This window comes from Ranitomeya variabilis, chromosome 4 (assembly GCF_051348905.1).
Source record: "Ranitomeya variabilis isolate aRanVar5 chromosome 4, aRanVar5.hap1, whole genome shotgun sequence".
NCBI classification, from domain to species: Eukaryota; Metazoa; Chordata; class Amphibia; order Anura; family Dendrobatidae; genus Ranitomeya; species Ranitomeya variabilis.
In genome coordinates, this window is record NC_135235.1 from 288,709,534 (window position 1) to 288,724,794 (window position 15,261).

A 15,261-nucleotide genomic window follows, 5' to 3' on the forward strand; every position below is an offset into this window, starting at 1 on the left:
CACAGCAATATCTTAAATTATTCATGACCATTTTGAGTACAAAGAAAATCTGCAGGCCGAGAATTGATCAGTCAGCGATAAAAGCGTCCTCCATGTTCATTACTTATCAGTGTGGGGGCAGTAAATCTACAATGCTCATAACTTCAAATAAAAGGAGTAGAAATAACATATAAGAAGGGGTAGGGATAGAAGTAACATATACAGGGCAATGCCACCATAGCAATAAAAGAAATGTAACAGGAGTGGTCTTACCACTGATGAGGGGAACCGGAGCAGCCAATGGAGATGGCCATCTCTCAGGTCTCTTTGGCCAGAACACCCATCAAAACGGGGATCGGGAGATGGTGGTAGGTCCTACTAGATCCGCCATAAATCACTGTCATGAGACAGCTAAAGACCTCCACACATCATTCTTCATGTCACACGACCAACTATGCCAAGTTGCCCTTAAAGATTAACTCAACTTTTTTTTTTAATAACTTTATCCAGCATGGAAAGTTATGAAACTTTACAAATCACTTTATTGGGGGATTAAATGCTTCAGAACTTTCCTTGATGAAAAAATAAAATAAAAAAATGGAGTCTTTGAAGTCTATGTTGGTCATGAAAGTACCTCTTCCCCCACATGTCCATCAGACAGTAATAATGTAATCTACAGTTTTCAGAGGTGGAGGCATTGTCTCCTAATTACAACTATGCCCCACTTGGCTTTGAAGAATTGGTCTTAAGGTACCTTCACACTAAACGATATCGCTAGCGATCCGTGACGTTGCAGCGTCCTGGCTAGCGATATTGTTGTGTTTGACACGCAGCAGCGATCAGGATCCTGCTGTGATATCGCTGGTCGTTGCTGAAAGTTCAGAACTTTATTTGGTCGTCAGATCGCCGTGTATCGTTGTGTTTGACAGCAAAAGCAACGATACCAGCGATGTTTTACAATGGTAACCAGGGTAAATATCGGATTACTAAGCGCAGGGCCGTGCTTAGTAACCCGATGTTTACCCTGGTTACCAGTGTAAAATGTAAAAAAACAAACAGTACATACTCATCTTCGCGTCCCCCGGCGTTCGCTTCCTGCACTGACTGAGCGCCGGCCGTAAAGTGAAAGCACAGCACAGCGGTGACGTCACCACTCTGCTGTTAGGGCCGGCACTCACAGTCAGTGCAGGAAGCGGACGCCGGGGGTGGTGAAGATGAGTATGTAGTGTTTGTTTTTTTACATTTTACACTGGTAACCAGGGTAAACATCGGGTTACTAAGCGCGGCCCTGCGCTTAGCAACCCGATGTTTACCCTGGTTACCCGGGGACCTCGGCATCGTTGGTCGCTGGAGAGCAGTCTGTGTGACAGCTCTCCAGCGACCAAACAGCGACGCTGCAGCGATCGGCATCGTTGTCTGTATCGCTGCAGCGTCGCTTAGTGTGAAGGTACCTTTACTCCTTTCCTTCACCACACGGCTAATACTGTACACTGTGTTCCAAATTATTATGCAAATTGGATTTAAGTGTGATAACGATTTAATTGTTTTGTTTTTCAAATAAACTCGTGGATGGTATTGTGTCTCAGGGCTCAATGGATCACTGAAATCAATCTTAAACACATGTGATAATTAGTTTTCCAGGTGATTCTAATTAAAGGAAAACTACTTAAAAATGATGTTCCACATTATTAAGCAGGTCACAGTTTTCAAGTAACATGGGAAAGAAAAAGGAAAAGGATCTCTCTGCTGCTGACAAGCATCAAATAGTGCAATGCCTTGGTGAAGGGATGAAAACATTAGAAATTTCCTGAAAACTTAAGTATGATCATCATTCTGTTAAGAGATTTGTGGCGGTATCTGAGCACAGATGTGTTTGTGCTGATAAAGGCATAATGAGGAAGATTTCTGCCAGGCAAGTTCATCGGATTAAGAGAGCAGCTGCTAAAAAGCCATTACAAAGCAGCAAACAGATATTTGAAGCTGCTGGTGCCTTTGGAGTCCCTCGAACCTCAAGGTGTAGGCTCCTTCAAAGGCTTGCTGTGGTGCAAAAACCTACTATTTGGCCACCCCTAAACAGTGTTCACAAGCAGAAATGGTTGTATTGGGCCCACACATACATGAAGACTAATTTCCAAACATTCTTGTTTACTGATAAGTGTTGAGCAACCCTGGATGATCCAAATGGATGGAGTAGTGGATGGTTGGTGTATGGCCACCATGTCCCAACAAGGCTGCAACAACAGCAAGGAGGTGGAGGAGTCATGTTTTGGGCCAGAATCATGGAGAAACAGCTGGTAGGGCCCTTTAAGGTTCCTGAAGGTGTGAAAATGACCTCTGCAAGTATATAGAGTTTCTGACTGACAACTTTCCTCCATGGTATAAAAAGCAGAAATGTGCCTTCAGGAGCAAAATCATCTTCATGCATTACAATGCACCATCTCATGCTGTAAAGAATACTTCTGAGTCATTGGCTGCTATGGGCATAAAAGGAGATAAACTCATGGTGTGGCCACCATCTTCCCCTGACCTCAACCCTATAGAGAACCTTTGGAGTATCATCAAGCAAAAGATCTATGAGGGTGGGAGGCAGTTCACATCCAAACAGCAGCTCTGGGAGGCTATTCTGACTTCATGCAAAGAATTACAAGCAGAAACTCAATGGATGCAAGAATTGTGAAGGTGATATCAAAGAAGTGTCCTATGGTAACATGTAACTTGGCCTGTTAGGATGTTTTGGAGATAAATAGCTTTTTGTTCAGTGAATGTGACCTCCTAATGCTGCAAATTCCACAAATGAGCATTTTCAGTTCTTTAAAACATATCAAATGTTTAGAAATTCTACTGTGCCTAATAATTTGGAACAGTGCATTTTACGTTTTTATTCATTTTGGAGATTATACTGTTATCATTGGGAGGTTAATTCAATAAAATTCGATGTATACTCTAATGTGTGATTACTTTTATTAGACTGACTGTCATTTGCACTAACCATTTAGGAAAATCAGAGAAAAATTTAATTTGCATAATAATTTGGAACATAGTGTAGTCCTTCATGGATTTCCCCATCTACTGCCATAAAATTCACAAAATTATAACTATTGTCATCCGTCTTGGCCAGTCAGGAGGACTAACTTGGTCATCTTCACCTGACTATTGGCCAATGCTGCTAACGGGTAGTCAATTTTAACAATCGAGCCCTTGACCGGGACATTGTCATCATAGGCCATAGTCCATATCGTCCAGTGTACATGGCAGAATTATTCTTAGGCTCACCAGATAAGGTGGATCCTCTAAGGCTCAGGTCCAGGTGGACACACTGACCCTAAGCATTGGTGGAGCAGGCAGGAAGGCACATGTAGAGCGAGGACTTGGATCAATGGAGACCACAGGTGGCCAGTTCCAGAGAGGACAGAGAAAAGTCGGAAGCAACGAAGGGAGCAAGTATGACAGATACAGACCAGGAGTTGATGAAGGAGAACATCAAACAGGAGTCTTGATACCGAGACACAAGTGTGTGTCTTAGTGGGCTTTATATAGGTCTAGGCAGATGATGTTACGGAAGAACACCGGGACACTCGTGAAACCCAACGTGGAGCACAGCAGCCATAGTAGAAGGTGGTGACGCTCTGCCCAACTGAGGCAGACGAGTAACAATAATGGTGTCATATGTGGTGACGCTCAGAATTAGGCCACGTTCAGTATTTCGTCAGTATTTTACATCAGTATTTGTAAGCCAAAACCAGGAGTGGAACAATCAGGAAAAGGATAATAAAAACGCATCACCACTTTTGTATTTATCACCCTCTCCTGGTTTTGGATTACAAATACTGTGGTCAAATACTGACCGTGTGAACGTGGCCTTAGTGAAAAAGCCCTGAGGAGGAGGTGGTGCAGGACATCAGGAGCTTCATGGGACATATTTGCAAACTCTTTAGGAATGTTGAAGAAACTCCATTGAGAATGGGCAGGGGTAGCAAATCTCCTGGAAAGCAAACTCTAGCCCAACTATTGTGTTTTTGCCATTATGCTCAGTCTCAGCATCCTGAGGAACACTCAAGGGGGGGAAACCGGGGCATGGTAATTCATAGAAAAATTAGACAAAGAGCTACACGGGCCACAGTCCCTCATTGCTTGGAATGAAATTTTGAAAAGATGGCAAATATGATAGCATTTCTAGAGGGCAACTTAGGGGGCGTCTGTGTTCTTCCACGAGATCTTCAGTAAGTGCCATTTTGGGTGGTTTGTTTTGCCAGCACTTTAAAAGTAATGAGCATCTGTGGCTGGCAGTATCTGTGGTAGGTAATCTAGATGGCAAGGCTTAATGGGACTTTGTGCTATAAAACATTTTAGATATTTACTTGTTACCTTATTTTCACCCTGCTGTTGCTGCTCCTTACTGGCCTTGAGCGGAAAAGCATTTTCTGTCCTAGACAGTAAAACCGACAGTACTCATAAAGTTGGCACCAAAAGTGAAGTTGAAGGTCGTTTAATCTTTCACAATAAATTAAAATGCTCTGTAGTCGTTAACACGAGTCAATGCATTCTCCAATACAGTTAATACGGTTTCATGGTAATCTGCTGGAAAACACGCAGTGTGGAACCAGGCGACCGTCAGAGCTACAGCAGTTTTCTTCGCAACACCTTTCATGATTATCAGCACTGGCGGAGAATCCTGGGAATTGTAGTCCACATGACGGCTATGGCACCTGATCTGGCTCATTCTGGCTGGATTTTTAATAAATGGGAAAAAAAATGTTTAATTATCTTTGCTCTGTAACTGATATTTACACAGATATACACATATATATTAAAAAAACAAACATTAAATTAGGGCTAATTATCTATACACAGATTTTCTGTACATTTGTAGAGCAGTTAGTAAGAAATAGTCAGAATGTGGGGCATTTCAGCCTGCCCAGTGGCAAGGAGCGGAGGTATGGGGCAGATTTTTAAGTGCTTTCCTCCACGTATGGGACGGTGGGATCAGTTGTGTAATATAAATGCTCTCCTTACATTCATGGCGTTTTGGGCTACATTAATTTACGTGTTCAGTAGTACTTGACCCAACGTTGACGGTATAGTCCTGTACGGAGTGTAGAAGGCAGTTCCTGATTGTCCACGAATATTTAAAGGGGGTCTCCTCTACAGGAACATATATTATGGGTGAAATAATGGAGCACCAAACTTCTTAAAGGAGCTATAAGGAAGCAATCAGTTGATTGCCGTAGATCTAGTGTCTGAAACCCCTGGTGATCATCTGCTATGGTCAATGGAGTTCATTCCTCAATCTACTGGGAAAACGTAGCATTAATTGTCCAGGTATTGACTGGGGTGGGAGCCACTGATATTTAGTGACTCTCCACACTGGCTCATAGAGAAATCCTAATCAGGGGAATTTCTCCTTGACATCCATGTGTCCTAACAAGGTTGTCATTTTTCCCTTTCTAATGTGACTTCAGTGATGACATATTCTACTGCGTGACAGCCGATGAGCAAATCAGGCCTGTCCACCGCTTTCACTACCATGTTTGGGGGAAAGCCAGTGGGGTAACGTGAAGCTCAGAACAAAATCTGCGACAGGGCTACCAACTATCATATGTCTTTAAAAGGACCAAGTCACGTTGCACCTGTGGAAAAGCCTGGTGTAGAGACGTAGAAGCTGAGCAGAAGGATATATAGAATTATTGAAATACACTTGTATTTTATTCATTGAAATCCCTGGTGTTTGCCCACAAGTCCAGTGGGTGGGCCTACGCCTAGGAGTCCAGTGGGTGGGCCTACGCCTATGAGTCCAGTGGGTAGGCCTACTCCTGAGTCAGATGGGCGGTTCTACTGTTACACACCTTTCCCAGATCCGGGCTTTGCACTCTTCAACTCTGTCTACTGAACTCCACATTGGGCTCTGCAAGTTGCGTGGCATGTGACATCCTCTCCTTATGCCTTTTAAGGCCCACTAAGACACACACCTGTCTCTTAGTCTTTAGTGTTTGGTGTGCTCCACTATTTGTGCTCCAACTCTGATGCAGCATATCTGCAGCTCAGCAGGCTAATCCTCCTTTTTGCCATCCCATCATTCACCCTTACTTGGTCCCACTGCACCTGAAACCTATGATCCTGAATCTCCTGTATGTGCCGAGTACTGGTTTCCTGCGTGCCTTACCTGCCTACTGCACTGACGCCCACGTGCCCACCTGGACCCGGGGCTTGGAGGATCCACCCCACCAGGTGAGCCAAAACACCTACAGAGCCATCTCTGAATTCACAGTCATGCACAAAAGACTGTTAATCACTGAACAGGACCGCCCACTGGACTCCTAGGCATACAAGCGCCAGGATTCAATTAATAAAATTCAAGTTTTACTGAATCTTTTCTTACAAAAAATTATCAAAATGACGTCTTCTGTCTACAGATCAGATACCATTTTCAATATGACAGGATCCCTTTAAAAGTATTAGTCTTCTCATATAGGCCAAAGAGCCCTCTTGAGCCCTCCTAGACCCCAGGGCTCGGAGGCCACTGCAACCCCTGTACCCACTCTAGCTGTGGCCCCGGTGAATGCTAAACCTAAAATAATGCTCAACCATCAGATCTTGGATTTTTGCTCTATACCCACTATACACATTGTACAAATGTGATCTCTAAGAGCAAATTCTCGGGGTCCACAACCTCAGGGAAGGGAGGTTTTTTATCTTGTCCATAGCCATGGGCTATATTTCTAGGGACTTGCAGTATATACATATGCTGCCCATATGGATGAGACTATCCCCTTCGGAGTGAGCGCGTCGAGGGCCCTGTTATTTGAGCCATTGATATATTCTAGCAGATTCCTCTTTAAACCTAAAATCACAATATCTACGAGGAACTGATTCTGATTATATTAATGGCCAATCCTAAAAATCAGTTTTTTTAACCACTAAATATCTTTGAATGCATGCAGAATCATCTTTGAGGAATCTCCAAACTATTATTGGGCTATTAAAGGACATGTTGAAAATGCAGTCTGATCTGCGGGCGGCATGTTTTGGAACAGAAGGCGCTATGGAGATAGATTAAAGTGTTATGGGATTTGAAATTCTGCTCTTTTTAGTTCAGGAGTCCAGTAGGTGGACCTATTCAGTAGGAAGACCGCCCCCTGGACTCCTAATACAAAAATGAGCAGAATAATCAATGGATTAGATAAATTCTTCTCCAACCAAACCACGGAGGACTCTTCTGAGCTCCTTCTGCTCTACAGCATGCTGCACACAGATCAGACTCATCAGATTCATGTTGAATGTGATAGCTTCCTTTTCGGAAGGCAAATTCTGCTACCGCCCAGGGTTACCCAGGATTACAGGACGATGGATATTAGCGGGCTTGTGTCTTTCAGGGGAGTTCTTCTCCAAAATGTGCTACAGATCTGTACACCTAAAAACCTTCACTCATTGCACGGCGGCGCTGCGTTCACTTCTACTATTCTGTATGGCTTGCGACTGAACATGGCAGTGGTCAACCTTTTTGATAATACGGAATTTTTAAAGTTCTACATTTCTTTCGTGGTTCTAGTCGCTGACTCAGAAGGCACTTTGGTTGTCACATGATGTCCACAAAAAATTCACAGGGGTTTCCCATTGCCTTCTGAAAGGATTGTCGGCTTCCGGTCAGTTCTGGGGGGACATTGCCAAGTTCTCGGACAGGTGGTCCCCCTGGTGGGCCGCTGGTGCCATACACCTTGCTCGCAATCTTTGGCAGGCTATAAAGTGGGGGTAGACCCGGGGGACCATGCGAATGGTGGCTGCTGCGGTGACTGCGTTCACTTCGTGGCACTGAGCTATGACTCCGGTGGCTGTGTTGGCTCAGCGGCCTATCACTTTTTCTTCCTCCACTGCTGCCAGCCCGATCAGATCCGCTGCCGCTACCAGTGGACTTGCGGTCCTTCTCTCGGCCGGATGATCTTTTTCCCTCTCTGTTGCTGCGACTGGAGCCACTGCTTTTGCTGCCTGTAGAAAGGGAAATAAGCATAAATATCAGAACGAGGTTCTGGAAAGACGCGGGGATTTATGAAGGATAACTGCCACGGAAATGAATACATCGAATGTTCGTTATGATTGGCAAAAGTACAGACGAAATGTTCGATGCCATCTAATCTTTATCAAATATTATGTACACGTTCACACAGAATTTTTCTCCCTAAATGCAAACTCAAGCATGTACAGTCTCAAAGATGGCAGAGAAAGCAGAGCTTTAAAAAAAAAAAAAAAAAAAAAAAAAAAGGGGGCTAGCACATGAAGAGGAAATAAGTACTGGATAGAAGCTGTGCTGAAGCTGTACTCTAGCTACACACAGAGCTCACATCCAGCCTATATTACAGAGAGAGACACTCCCACGAGAGAAAAATCAGAAATTTGGATCAGGCTCTAAACTACGAGGGGCGTTCATTAAAGATTTCCCCTGACCCACTTCTATTTATCACAGGACGCTGAAACTGCACATGTGTAATAATATAAGTCTCTATAGGTTATGTGCCAATTTGCAATTCAGAACTGATAATGGCCTTGATTTTACAGGTGCTGAAGTGGTGTGAGGTTTGATAATGGACCCATCAAGTTCCTTTACTTGAAAGGCCGCACACCGAAGGAGACGTTCGATGAGATGAAAGAGGTTTATGGTGATGATTCCCCTCCCCATCATATGATGTAGTCAAGAACTGGCATCGTCAATTCAAATATGGTCGGACTTCGGTGCAAACAGCTCCAATTCCAGGGAGACCCCACTCTGCTATTGATGAACACACCATCCAGCAAGTGGAGGTCTCCATTTTGGAAAATCGACGCGTAACCATTCGCCACCTATCCCAAAATTTCAAGATTAGTGTGGAAAAAATCGTCCAAGACCATCTTCACATGCATAAGGTGTCCGCTTCGCTGGGTTCCCCGGCTGCTCACTCCTTTCCAGAAGCAGGAACGGGTCGAATGTTCTCAGCATCTAATGAAGATGTGCCATGGAAACCAGGAGGACATTTTCAACAGACTGATCACACAGGATGAAAGCTGAGTCCATCACTATGATCCTGAGACTAAGTGGATGCAATGGAAGCATCATGAATCACCGCCCCAAAGTAGGCACGTGCCCAACCCCCTGACCTTGCCAGTCATACTCACAGTATTTGGGGACCAGCATGGAGTAGTATTGATGGATTTCCTAGCAAAGGGTGCCATGATCACTGAGGCATGCTATGCTTCAAGTAAGTTTCTAAATCATCTTCATTACAAATTTTCTACCTTTTTGCTGTTGCAGAGCATCTGGAAGTCCTTCAACAAGCTCAGTGTTTTTTTTTCAAACTGATGGAAATAAGTAATAGCTCCGGATCCTAGTTTTGATAGCACTCTGCTCTCGATCTCCCTTTTTTCAGTGAAGGGCAGGTGTTTGTACACAGTTTAATAATGTCAGGTAGATTAGGGTTAAATCCTAGCTCTCCAAGCTTTGATTAGTGCACCTAGTTAGCTCTGCATATAAACAGGATAGGTGCTGATCACAGTCAGTCTGCTGGGGAAGCTGACCAGATAGGATGTGTCTTGGAGCTAAACCACAGGCCAGAATCCCTCTCTGAGAAGGGTCTGCTTAGGTCATGTGCATAGAACCGCAAGTATCAGTGGTTGCTATGAAAAATAGCTGTTTTGTTTGACCGAGCTGGGGCTAGTTTAGCCATGTATGAGTAGCTAAGGTCTGTTTTGTTTAGCTAGTGCCTAGGCGAGGCTAGGGATTTATGTTTAGGAGTTTGTTTGGTGCTATGCAACCTGTGGAAAGCAATAAAAAACGGCACCTATTTGGACCAAAACTGGATTGCCTGTGTGAACGCTACCTAAGACCTAATGCCGAACACCTACCAGAGACAGTGAACCCCTACAATAGATATACACCATGTGGAGAATGGAAAAAGAATTTACAGTTTCACGGAGGGCAGATAAAATAGGACTGTAAAAAGGGGATATCACATGAAGCAGAGCAGAAATAAGTACAGGATAGAAGCTGTGCTGAAGTAGCACCCTGGGGACACAAAGAGCTCATATCCAGCCTATATTACTGGGAGAGACACTGACAGAGAGTGGTAGAGAGTGGGTCCTGGCTGGGTGTTAGTTTTCTAACACCCTTACGCCCATGCAGTCAACCTTTATCCGGAGGTGTTTGTTGGCCAATACCATGAATTCCACAGATTAATAAAGGAGACAACCATTATCAAGCTCAGGTTTGAATGGAAATGTACAAGGGACAGCGAGTACACAGTTTTAAGCACGTTTCCTTCACAGCAAGAGGCTTTTCATTCCCACTGTATCCTTCCTCGGTGGGCTACTACAGGGCTCTGCAGCTTATCTGTTTCGTCCCTACGTCGCCACAACGCAGCTTCCATCCAGGTCACAATCCTGATCAGCGAGTTTCTCTCCACACGCTCAGTGGCTCCCCATCAAATCACTACGGATGCTCTGGATCTTCCGCTCGGGATCCCCACTAGTCCCATGCTCTTAGTCCTCTTTTGGTCCGTTACTCTCGGTTTTCTCGTGACTTAGCATCTTATCTGATAACGCTCTCTGGAAGGTCTCTCAGTCTCGTCAGTAACTCTCTTCAGCATCTCGCTAATCCTCGCTCCTAGCTGTAGATCACCCCTTGGCAGCACTGCACACTTGTTATTCTCCAAACTCAATCTAACTATCAAGGAAGCACAGTCCTGTCCCTATCACTAAGCCTTCCCCCTGTGGGCTAGTCCCAACACTTAACTATTTCTGACCCTGCTGTCTGTTGCTGGGCAGAATTTCTTTATGCTGCACACTACATTACATATCTTACACTATACATTCCCTCTAACTCTGATACACACTATGCATATTGTACTAGCAATACGTATTACACTCTATGTCATAATAGATCACATCGGAACATATCACATGACACAATATTTATAAGACAAACATCACTATTCACATAATGCAAATAGTGTCTTCAGGGGAAGGGATGCGACAATCCAGTTCACACCCCTTACATAAGAACAGTAAATTGTCCCATTATAGTCCAATAGCTCATTATACTGCGCAATATCACCTGCTTTGGAGGTGGTAGAGGGAAAACAAAACCCCCAGCAGAGCCACGGGCGAAAGTGACCCATGACCCAACTTTGTAGGGCAAGCAAAGTAAATAAATAGAAAAAGCGCAAGATTTGCAGGGTCAAAAGTTTAAGGGGGTTAGGAAAAGGAGTGGGGGGGGTGACAGTAGGGAGGGTATATATATATATATATACACTCACCGGCCACTTTATTAGGTACACCATGCTAGTAACGGGTTGGACCCCCTTTTGCCTTCAGAACTGCCTCAATTCTTCGTGGCATAGATTCAACAAGGTGCTGGAAGCATTCCTCAGAGATTTTGGTCCATATTGACATGATGGCATCACACAGTTGCCGCAGATTTGTCGGCTGCACATCCCAAAGATGCTCCATACAAGGCAGGATGGATCCATGCTTTCATGTTGTTTACGCCAAATTCTGACCCTACCATCCGAATGTCGCAGCAGAAATCGAGACTCATCAGACCAAGCAACGTTTTTCCAATCTTCTACTGTCCAATTTCGATGAGCTTGTACAAATTGTAGCCTCAGTTTCCTGTCCTTAGCTGAAAGGAGTGGTACCCGGTGTGGTCTTCTGCTGCTGTAGCCCATCTGCCTCAAAGTTCGACGCACTGTGCGTTCAGAGATGCTCTTAGGCCTACCTTGGTTGTAACGGGTGGCGATTTGAGTCACTGTTGCCTTTCTATCAGCTCGAACCAGTCTGCCCATTCTCCTCTGACCTCTGGCATCAACAAGGCATTTCCGCCCACAGAACTGCCGCTCACTGGATTTTTTTTCTTTTTCGGACCATTCTCTGTAAACCCTAGAGATGGTTGTGCGTGAAAATCCCAGTAGATCAGCAGTTTCTGAAATACTCAGACCAGCCCTTCTGGCACCAACAACCATGCCACGTTCAAAGGCACTCAAATCACCTTTCTTCCCCATACTGATGCTCGGTTTGAACTGCAGGAGATTGTCTTGACCATGTCTACATGCCTAAATGCACTGAGTTGCCGCCATGTGATTGGCTGATTAGAAATTAAGTGTTAACAAGAAGTTGGACAGGTGTACCTAATAAAGTGGCCGGTGAGTGTATGTATATATATATATATATATATATATATATATATATATATATATATATATATATATATATATATACATATATATATATATATATATATATATATGTATATTACAGTGGGGCAAATAAGTATTTAGTCAGAGCAATAGTGCAAGTTCCACCACTTAAAAAGATGAGAGGAGTCTGTAATTTACATCATAGGTAGACCTCAACTATGGGAGACAAACTGAGAAAAAAAAATCCAGAAAATCACATTGTCTGTTTTTTTATCATTTTATTTGCATATTATGGTGGAAAATAAGTATTTGGTCAGAAACAAACAATCAAGATTTCTGGCTCTCACAGACCTGTAACTTCTTCTTTAAGAGTCTCCTCTTTCCTCCACTCATTACCTGTAGTAATGGCACCTGTTTAAACTTGTTATCAGTATAAAAAGACACCTGTGCACACCCTCAAACAGTCTGACTCCAAACTCCACTATGGTGAAGACCAAAGAGCTGTCAAAGGACACCAGAAACAAAATTGTAGCCCTGCACCAGGCTGGGAAGACTGAATCTGCAATAGCCAACCAGCTTGGAGTGAAGAAATCAACAGTGGGAGCAATAATTAGAAAATGGAAGACATTCAAGACCACTGATAATCTCCCTCGATCTGGGGCTCCACGCAAAATCCCACCCCGTGGGGTCAGAATGATCACAAGAACGGTGAGCAAAAATCCCAGAACCACGCGGGGGGACCTAGTGAATGAACTGCAGAGAGCTGGGACCAATGTAACAAGGCCTACCATAAGTAACACACTACGCCACCATGGACTCAGATCCTGCAGTGCCAGACGTGTCCCACTGCTTAAGCCAGTACATGTCCGGGCCCGTCTGAAGTTTGCTAGAGAGCATTTGGATGATCCAGAGGAGTTTTGGGAGAATGTCCTATGGTCTGATGAAACCAAACTGGAACTGTTTGGTAGAAACACAACTTGTCGTGTTTGGAGGAAAAAGAATACTGAGTTGCATCCATCAAACACCATACCTACTGTAAAGCATGGTGGTGGAAACATCATGCTTTGGGGCTGTTTCTCTGCAAAGGGGCCAGGATGACTGATCCGGGTACATGAAAGAATGAATGGGGCCATGTATCGTGAGATTTTGAGTGCAAACCTCCTTCCATCAGCAAGGGCATTGAAGATGAAACGTGGCTGGGTCTTTCAACATGACAATGATCCAAAGCACACCGCCAGGGCAACGAAGGAGTGGCTTCGTAAGAAGCATTTCAAGGTCCTGGAGTGGCCTAGCCAGTCTCCAGATCTCAACCCTATAGAAAACCTTTGGAGGGAGTTGAAAGTCCGTGTTGCCAAGCGAAAAGCCAAAAACATCACTGCTCTAGAGGAGATCTGCATGGAGGAATGGGCCAACATACCAACAACAGTGTGTGGCAACCTTGTGAAGACTTACAGAAAACGTTTGACCTCTGTCATTGCCAACAAAGGATGTATTACAAAGTATTGAGATGAAATTTTGTTTCTGACCAAATACTTATTTTCCACCATAATATGCAAATAAAATGATAAAAAACAGACAATGTGATTTTCTGTATTTTTTTTTTCTCAGTTTGTCTCCCATAGTTGAGGTCTACCTATGATGTAAATTACAGACGCCTCTCATCTTTTTAAGTGGTGGAACTTGCACTATTGCTGACTGACTAAATACTTTTTTGCCCCACTGTATATAAAATTAGGGATGGGGGTTACTAATGAAAGAGGTGCCGCGCTACCGCCCTGTTAACTTGGTTGTTGAGTAATGTTGAATTATTGGAAGAAATAGTGTATAAGGGGGTCGATGGGTCATTTTGGCGAGCGGTGGTGAGAGGGTTCTTGGAGTTGGTGGCAAAATTGTGGTGGAGGGGGGGTTGTACATCGGGTGGATGGTAACCTCCCCTTTATGTTCGCATTTTGTTAATTACCTGGCGGATTTTTGGACTTTCCAGGGTGGGCTCCCTGGGAGTTGTTGATATGGAAAAGGGTTTCCTGCAACAGTGGTGCCCCCAAGCCTGTGGTTGAGGCTGGGGGTAATGGTGGGAGTTTAATTATTATAATTTTGTTTTCCGCCAGGTTTTGGAGCTCCAAGAACCTACTTACCTTCAAGTTATTTATTATTGTGATGTTTGTATAATAAAAGGCCGATCTGACCAATTAACCAAAAACCGTTGGTATGAGTCTTTATTGGGACGGGGTCCGTGGGAGTGGGGTGTGAAATGGTTGGGTGGTAGAAGGGTGAGTTGGAGGGGAAACCTCTAGCATACTGCAGTCATGGGCCCCCTTATGTCTTGGGCTCCTGTGCGGCTGCACAGGTTGCACCAATGATATGTCCGACCCTGATCTACACAGAGCTTGTATGTTCTCAATTTGCTTGTGAAAGTTTCCTCCAGGTTCTCTGCTTTTATTCCACACTCCATGAATACACTGATAGGTCAATTCCACAGGAAAAATAAACTTGAGTGTGTGTCTGAAACCACCAGTGGACCTACAATGTGAGTGATGCATGCAATATAATGCCAAATGCCCAGGTGAAGCAAGTCATGCACAGTCATATATCTGCATCAGTTTCTCCTTGGACTCAAAATAACATAATGGGGTAGACATTTTCCTACAATGCTGTGCATGGTCAATAATGATAATATTTCTCATCAGTTTCCTATACTTGCTGCAAAAAAAACCAAAACATTAATTATAGAAAGAACATGGAGGAACAGGACAGGTCATTAAATAGTATTTACACAGCTTCATCCTTTCCATTTGGATCTGTTTCTTTTATAAGAAAGAAATCCATTATTTTCTAACTTCTAATTGTTTCAATTCACTCTACATATCTTCGCTGTTGAGTGAAATGGGAATCTGTCAGCAGGTTTTTTGCTATGCAATCTGTCTGAGGGTAGCATCATGTTTGGGCAGAGAGCCTAATTCCAGCGATGTGTCACTTACTAGGCTGTTTGAATAAAATCAGTGTTTTATCAGCAGAATAGTGTAACTAAAAGACTAGGTGTCTCGTGCTTCCTAGTCCAACCCGGTCTTAGCCGCTTTCTGCCTATACACAGTGTAAACAGAAATCTGCCAAACAGTGATGTGGGCAG

At 43.9% G+C, this 15,261-nt stretch overlaps 1 protein-coding gene across 4 annotated transcripts in view; it reads right to left on the reverse strand.

The window, feature by feature from the left end:
• Positions 1-4,449: 4,449 nt before the first annotated feature.
• DVL1 (dishevelled segment polarity protein 1) overlaps positions 4,450-15,261 on the reverse strand; it is a 186,186-nt gene continuing 175,374 nt past the window's right edge. For 3 of the 4 annotated variants that reach the window (XM_077250132.1, XM_077250133.1, XM_077250134.1), the window contains one exon: positions 4,450-7,959. In XM_077250132.1, the coding sequence (XP_077106247.1) occupies positions 7,553-7,959 (407 nt within the window). In that variant the 3' untranslated portion in view covers positions 4,450-7,552. The remainder of the gene's footprint in view (positions 7,960-15,261) is intronic. The other variant, XM_077250135.1, reaches the window with a different exon arrangement.